The following is an 8591-nucleotide window of genomic DNA, read 5'->3' on the forward strand; positions in this document are numbered from 1 at the left end:
AAAAAAAAGACCAAGCCTCCACATACCCATGCCCGAGCTTCAACATTATTCATTATGGTCGATCTTATTTTATCTGGATCTCCATACGCTCCCCCTCTCTACCCAAATCAGATTACAGCAAATTCCAGACCATTTGACATTTCACTCATAAATATTTCTGCATACAACTCAAAAGGATACTTTAAGAACAAACAAACAAAAATAAACCATATACATACACAATACCGTTATCATCTTAAAAGTAATTCCTCAATATCAAATACCCAGACAGTAGTCGAATTTACAATTGTCTCATAAATGTTATAAGATTTTGGTTTGGGTTTTTGCTTTTTATCTTTTGTGCAGGTGGTTTACTTGGATCCTATCTAAGTAAGAACTATATGTTGCAATTAACTGACACATATGTAGGCTTCTCCCACATCTTTTTAATTTTTCCCTGGCCCTTTATTTGCTGAAGAAACTGGAACTTTTATCCTTAGAGTTTTCCACCATGAGGTGTGGCATATGTCCCAGTGATATAGTTAACATATTGCTATGTCTTCTGGATATCCTGAAAATTCGCAGTTTGATCTAGAGAGACCCCATCTGACTTACATTCAGGTTTTTTGGTAATAGCATGTTATAGGCGGCATTGTATCCTTCCATCAGAAATACACTGCTGATTACGTCTTTTAAATTTTACACATAAAACTGCTAGGTCACTTTGTGGTAATCTGGCTTTGAAAAAGAACTGCTACCCAGCTTATCCTACTTGACCAAATATACAGTGCTACTGAAAGCACATTTTCACTGCCTTGAAAAGGGTCAGGAATAGATATAAACCCGCATAATCTCAACCAGAGGAAAACAGAACTTTTCTTTTTGATTTGTTTTGTTTTGCATTTCGAAATAAAGCCTACATATCTAGCCAAACCATACAAACTCCCTTAGTTCTTATTATAACTAATAACAATTACTGAAATTAGTTATTAAATATTTATAACAATAATAATTCCAACCCTTCACCTGAATTCAGAAATGTGGAAATTAAAATTGCATGATGATCAATTTAAGAACTATTTTTCGAAGATTAATTAGGTAATAAAGTGGCATTAATAACTTAATGTAAATTGAGTTTTAATGTCTAAAAACAGTATATTCAAATTTTGTAGTTTAATAAAATTCCAAACATACTCTTTATACAAATAATGTAATAAACATGTTTGATAAATTTTTCATGTCTATAGAGTAGGAAATAATTTTTCAAAATTGAGATCTTTGTTAAAACTTGTGTTATTTCAAGAAATGACTATTTCTGCAATGTAAGATAAGCTCATCTTTTCTAGTAATTTTTATAATTCAAATTCATAAAAAAATTTTTATAGTTTAAAAATGTCAATATCGATAATGACCCTAATAATCAAAGCTTATAAATTGGTATAAGCATATAAAACTAAAGAGATTAAGTAGCCACAGATCTAGAACTTGAAACTGGGTCTGGATTCCTAGCCTATTCTTATCTATTATTCTATAGCCAACTGTTACATATTCTACTGTGCCTCTCAAGATCAGGGCAAAAGTAAGTTATGAATTTGAGTAACTATCACATAGCCACTTAGAAGTTTAAAGAGTAAATTTTATTTCAGGAAAGTACTGAAATAAGACTTATAAATGAATGGGGGGTATACTCCAGAAACAGAATTTGTTCATGAATATAAATGCCTAATTAGCCATTTATCAGCTTTAATATAAAAAACACTTGGCCAAAAAAAGACAACATACGCACACACAAAATTGCTTTCTGCAGTACTCTTGGGAACGGTATGACACTAGTGAACAAAATGTTCTGGAATCACGTAATTGATAAGATACTGGAATCTTCTGACTATAAAACATTGATATGAATTGTAAACTTAATAAAAGCTTTCCAGATTTACCATAAAAACAAATGACAACTCTTAGTGCTTCAAATTACAATGAAAGCACAGTTCTCATCCTGTTAGAGGACACCACTATTTGAATATGATAATTACATGAATATAAACAGCAGAACAGGATATGCAATAGTTGCAATTGTTAAGTCACAATCCCACATCCATTCTTAACTGATCCTAAGATCTCCTTTCTAATATGTTGTATTTAAAAAGTATACTACTTTTCAATTTGACACAATATGAAAAATTAGTGTGAGGAAAACAGAGAAGAAAAACGTAAAAAAATGAAATCGTTAATTAAAAAAAAATACTTTGAAATAATCATACTAAGCAAAATAAGCCAGAAAAAAGTTGAAAATCACATGATATCACTTATATGTGGGATATAAACCTAAAAGCAACAAATGAACAGGACAAACAAAGAGACTCAAGGACATGGACAATGGACAATGGACTAGTGGTTACCAAAGAGTAGGAGGTAGTGGGGAGAAAGGAGGTAGACAGGGGGAAAAAAATTTAAGTCATTTCTTCAATTAAAAAATAAATAAATGAATAACTTTATTTTAAAAATAATTAAAATCAACGTAATTAGGAAAAAAAGATATTGTGATACTGTCATTTCAAATTTGAAAACTCTTAAGGAAAAACAGAAGCTAAAAGACCATTGTCACAAGCTCCAAGAAAGAGAAATAGTATTTCATATCATTTCTTTTGGGAGAAGAGAAAAATAAAAAGTATGTATTTCATAACACCATAATCTAATACAACTCTAGATATCTTCCTATACTCGTGCTTATAAATGACAAAGATAACACCCCTTCCAAAACACATTAAAATTGATAGGTTCTTTCTCATAACAAAATTACCTAAAATCGATTTACCTGTCACATCAGGTAGCTGAGATATTCCCCTCAGTGCCAGTGCCCAGGCAAGTCTAACAGTGGCTTGCAGCCCAGGCAGTTTCCAAGGCTGTGAGTCTTGAAGGCGAGAGTGAACTGTTGCAATATACTGTCTCTCTGTCAACAGTGGAAGTTGATGAATCATGTCTGAAAACACAAAAACACATCACTATACCAAAAAGAAAATTCTCATTTTTAATATACAAGAATAATGCCTAAAAATCAGAAAATCAGAGTATTCTCATCAAAGAATTATTAACATTAATGTTTGATAAAGCAAGAAGTACACTACTGTAAAAATTGTACAAACTGAAAATGAAATTGATAATCTTAAATTCCATTATTTTCAATGGTTTTTATACATGCACTATAAATAAATTAGAAAAACAGTTAAAGAGCCACTCATGTTTCCTGTATATAAATTCTAAAATATAAATCAATGCTACTTAGATCAAAATAGAGTCTTAAACTAATAGCCTAAATTTAAAATATCAAGCAAAACCTGACCAAAATAAAGGAGGCAAATTGCAAACAAGTATCTACTCCGGTTACAGCATAAATGAAAAAGCCATATGATAATTAAAGAATTTTCAATTTATAGTACTATGGTACTTTAAATAAGCACAGGATTCTGAATAAGTATTAAAATAATGGGAAATACTATTGACCACCTAAGAATTCATTTATTTTATTTCATTATTTTCTTATATTTCCTATTGATGTCATCTTGTGAATAATTAGTTCAGTGGTTCCCAACCTTTAAGAACACAATTATTTAATTTCTTGTATTTTGAAAGTTTCTGTCTACTACTGTACATGCACTAATAATTCATTTCTCCCACTTATTAAGCAAAGATATACAGAATAACCAACAGACATTATGAGTTAATCGATATAAGCAGCTGAAATCAGTACAATTACCTGATGCAAAAAACCTTTATATCTTAGCCTATGAAACGTCCAAGCATTCAATTTAGCTTTTGAAAGTCACAGCTTACAAAATTCCATTAATACAGCCTATCCCTACTTAATTCTGTGCTTCATTTCATTCAATACAGGAAATCTGACCAGTGCACTAACTAGCAGTATTCCTATATGTGCTGCTTATTCTGTGACACACAAAGTACTGTGTGACGACTTGACTGGAGGTAAGGGATAGTTGTGTGTCAGATAAGACTTTCCTTATGGCTGAGAATGGTCACCAAAGATGAGCGGAAAATGTCTAGTCTCCTCATATACCTATTGAGAGATGTGGATGACAAAATAAAAAGTGGACAGGGGATAACTGTTGGAATAATTCTAAATATATTATCTATATTAACTATCTACATTAAATGGCAATAATCTTCCTTCGTAGGAATCATTTTTGCAATCCTCAGTACTAAGCAGTAATTGGTTATGCAGTTACCAAGTAAAATTTTATCTGCCTTAAAGAAAATATAAGTCAAAGATGATATATTACTAAAAATAATAGTTATCACCCCTTAGGATGTTTTCATGAAAGGTTTGAAATATGATTAAATAGTAAAGCAACAAGCAATTAAGTAAATTAGACACGCATAACTCATAAACATGCATTACGTAACCTTTAACACTTTCCCATTCCAAGACTCTAAAGGACAATAGAAAGATGTAACAGAATGTAATTATTTTTAAAATGTGACCTTCTATCTAAATATTTGAATATGAATGAAGTGCACAAAAAAGGAATATAATGGACAATTTTTTATTTTATTAGTTAAAATAGCAACCTTCTTCATTGTTCTCTACAATTTTAAATCTGATTTTTTTAAAAATAAATGTACTAATAGGTATAAAATCCAATACCATCACGTTCCTCTGTGCTCTGTTCTAGAAAACTGATGTCAAAACAGTACAGAAGTGCCATAAGAAGAGCCAGATTCACTGTATCCAATGAGCCATTAGCCTCAACTGTCACTCTTTCCAAATGTCCAATAAGGAGTAGAGTGTCATCTTTGCCTAATGGTGACTGGCAAGCCCAGGCAAAAAGGCTTTCTGCCAGAGACTGCCTGCACTCCTTGATGAGATCGGAAACCTAGAAATAAAAATGTGTGATTATCAGTATAAATAGAAGACAATGAAGCCTGGTCTTATTCCAAAATACAAACTATCTTTTATAAAGGCTAACTAAATAAAAGTATTGAATCTACAAGGGACCCTATGATTTCACCTCTGGAATTATGAACAAACCCAAATGTTAATTCCTCATCAAGCTGCAAGCTCCTGCATGGGACAACCAATCTCTTGAAAAGTTCATTCCAAAAAAAAAGCTAGAATGGCACATAAAGGACTAGAAAGAAGCTAAAATACAAGTCTATTTCATGAACACGACTGCCTACACACTTTAATATGCATGCCTGTACCAGAAGAATGTTCTGTCATGCCTGTACTAAAAGAATTCTAATTGTCATGACTTTCGGCCTCTGAGATTTGACAACCCATGAATTGATGTCATTGAACTCTTGCCTCTTTGCGATGTTTTTCGCTGCCCAAACCTCTCTCACGCTGTAGTTTCTCAAACTCATTGTTCACATCAATTTGTGACACCAGAGTAAGGATTTTATAAGTCAACCCTTGCTGCATCAGCTCATCTGTAAAGCGTGTTGTCATGGAAACCAGCTCTGGACTGTAAAAAAAAGAAATCAATCCACAAAGTTATAATGAACAGTAATGTTTATACATCCTCATCTGGAGATAGCCATCGCTCTTTTGACAATAATGCTGGATTACTGGAAACAATTGGGATGAATTATAACCTAGTTCTCCCTTTCTAGATCACTGGGTTTCAATAAGCTTCTAACCATAAATAAGTGAATTCTTTTTTATTTGTAAATGAAATAAAGTACATTTAAATCGTTGTATCATTCTTGGCAGAATGAGGGAGTATATGTGATTTAACTTGTTATGTGACATTACTTAAATTATTAAGAAGAAATTTTTGTTTCTCAAATTATAATTCTTCAAGTAATTTCTAAATAACCCCTGAAATCCTAAGAAGCAAACAGACCTGAGTTCGAGGGTCCATGTCTTTCCTCGTCTAGACTGTATTAAGGCTTTCAGGGAATTTGCAATGCATCGCTTTCCATCCCAATATAAAAGGACAGCTACTAATCCTCTGGTGAGGCCAGGAAAATGTGGCTGTTGGTGCTCTCCTGGAAAAGGAAATAATTTAGTAAATAAACACTTCCGTGTTTAAGATAAGACAAAAATTATTATCCCAATGTTCAAAGAACTCACAGAATATCAGGGTGTAAGAGGCCCTAAGGGTCCTCTACCTCAAACATCCATCCACTGTTGTATTCTCTTTCACATGAAATCTTTCAAATATTTGGAAGTTTCTTCCCCTAGAGTCTTCTCTGAAAATAAAATAGCCTTTATGTTTCATTTTCATTTGGCCTTTTAAGTGCTGTCCTTTGAGTAAGTTCCACTTTGTCTTTCTTAAAGTCCTCTGCCTGTAGTTTCAGTTTCATTTCCTATGGCTTTTCTCCCCTTAGGAAGTCGCTCCCTCATTTCACTCCCTTCAGTTCTCCAAATGTATCTCACTGCTTCACACCTTTCTACAGGCGATTGATTGCCTCTGTCTTAAAGCCCTACATCCTCCTGGGTTGCACACCTATTCCATTTGACATCTGCCTAACTCAGTTTTCGACACCTACCTTAAGCCTCATGATCTTTGTGAAGACTTCTCTGTACAACCCAAGGCCAATTTAATCCCCTGTTCTCTAGAGCATCTTAAATCTTGCACAAATTTACATTAATACACTTAATGGTGTCATAATTACTTGTTTCCATGCCCTCCTCAATTGCTAGACGACAAACTCCTTTAAAATGGTTGAGGTTTTATTCATCTTTATATCCCTGGAACCTTAACACAGTGCCTGGCCCACGGTATGCACAGATTAAATGTTTGTTAAAATTGAGTGAAACTCAAAACTCAAACATGTTCAGTTAACATCTCTGTCATAGAATGAGAAAACTACCTTACTCGTTCTCAATATCATACTTCTTTTAATGCAGCCTTACTTAGGTCAAAAGGGATCTTGGCAGCCACATGATATCTTTAGACATCTTAGATTTTCTTTCAGTCAAAATGCTCACATGGCTTCTTCACATGGTTCTATTATAATTAAAATTAACTACTTATTTTACAGTAATTTCATTATTTTCTCTATATGGAAGCCAGAGAAATAACTTCCAAGTTATTCTGGATCATGTAATTCTTCTACCTCAAGCCCGTGACAACTTCCTATTGCAGTTAGAATGAAATCCAAATAATTTCATGGCCTGCAAGATTTAAAATGATCTGATTCCTGCTCTATCCTTGTCTTCCTTTACTCTCCTTGTGTCATTCCTAATGGAATGACATGCCTCGAGCACTTGCTGTTTGCTCTGCCTAGAACGCCCTTCCCCAACAGCTCCGACACCCTGTCGTCATGCGGGTTGCAGGTCATACATCCCAATCTCAGAGAGGCCTTCTCTACGTTACCTATTTAAAGTTGCCCCCTACCAGCTCCCATCTCTCTCTGACCCACTGCCTTGTTTTATTTTCTTCCTAGAACTCAATATTATTGAAATTATCTTATTTTGATCTATTCATTATCTGAATCACTTTCGCAAAAAGAAACTCCAAAAGAGCAATGATCTTATCTTTTTATTCATGAGACAACAAATGCTTTGTGCTATAAAATGTCTGAGATGCGGCCAACAATTCTTTGCTAGTAAACTACCATGTAAAAGCTTACCTTAAAAAAAAGGTAAATTACCTTTAACACCGCCAATCGCTAAACTTAAAACCTTAGTCAAAGATAAATAAAAGGTAGTATTTTGAATACAGTTTTTCAAATAAACGACATCCTTAAAAACTATTTCGGAATCTAAATGATATACCACTTTAAACTCCGAGTGAATAATGCTCAAATTCTATACCACACCTTACCATAGGTTCAGTTAAATGCTAACCTACCAGCAAGGAGAAGCTCAACAGCAGCCAGTTCTCCAATATCGAAAAGATCGCTGAGGATAAAGGCCTCTTTAATGAGCTGTTCCGGAAGCAGTCGGGTCCCTTGCTGACCCTGGATGGCGACTCCCTCTGTACTAGCCTTCTGAACCTTCTCATGCTGTTGAACATTTTTTGGCTGCAATGGTAAAAGTAAATAAGATCATGTAATAAAAATAGTACGTTGGAGATGAAGTCTTAAATTGTTACCTAGAGAAGTTTATTTATAAACAGCCTGGTAACATGACAAAAAAGCATTTCTTAAGATAATCTGCAACTAGACCTTTATGAGATAATGTTTTACATCATCTTTGCCTTTTTACACTATTACTACCTTCTCAATAACTGCTCCTGCTACACTCTGAACTACAAGATTTTGAGAAAGCACACAAAATAGCTAAGGAACAAAATTTCTAAGGAACTTTTCTAATTATATATTGAATAAAAAAATTAAGGTCTTCGACTGGGAAATAGCAAATGGATATATGAATTAATGACAGTTTATTAATATATTATTTAAAATGTAGTTTTATCCCCCAAAAAGGTCTTAGTTGATTCAAGTATTTAACAAATGACATATAGAATTACTTGATGGATCATAAAATCTTAGAAATTTATACCTTTAAAAAAGCCACAAAAAGCATTTAATCCACCTCCTCTATTAACAAATGAAAAAAACTGATGTCCAGATAAATCAGATGACTAGTCTGTGGGCATACAATTCTAGTGGTAGGGACAAGACTGGTACTTGGCTCAACTGGT

The 8591-nt window shown here is 33.5% G+C and overlaps 1 protein-coding gene across 1 annotated transcript in view; it reads right to left on the reverse strand.

Moving 5' to 3' along the window:
- Positions 1-8591, reverse strand: part of NUP205 (nucleoporin 205) — a 67821-nt gene that overhangs the window by 51703 nt on the left and 7527 nt on the right. Inside the window, exons 3-7 of the mRNA XM_011359509.2 lie at positions 7797-7968; positions 5841-5985; positions 5300-5459; positions 4640-4868; positions 2795-2959 (exon numbers count right to left, since the gene is read on the reverse strand). Of these exons, the coding sequence (XP_011357811.1) occupies positions 2795-2959; positions 4640-4868; positions 5300-5459; positions 5841-5985; positions 7797-7968 (871 nt within the window). The remainder of the gene's footprint in view (positions 1-2794; positions 2960-4639; positions 4869-5299; positions 5460-5840; positions 5986-7796; positions 7969-8591) is intronic.

This window comes from Pteropus vampyrus, unplaced genomic scaffold, assembly GCF_000151845.1.
Source record: "Pteropus vampyrus isolate Shadow unplaced genomic scaffold, Pvam_2.0 Scaffold48, whole genome shotgun sequence".
NCBI classification, from domain to species: Eukaryota; Metazoa; Chordata; class Mammalia; order Chiroptera; family Pteropodidae; genus Pteropus; species Pteropus vampyrus.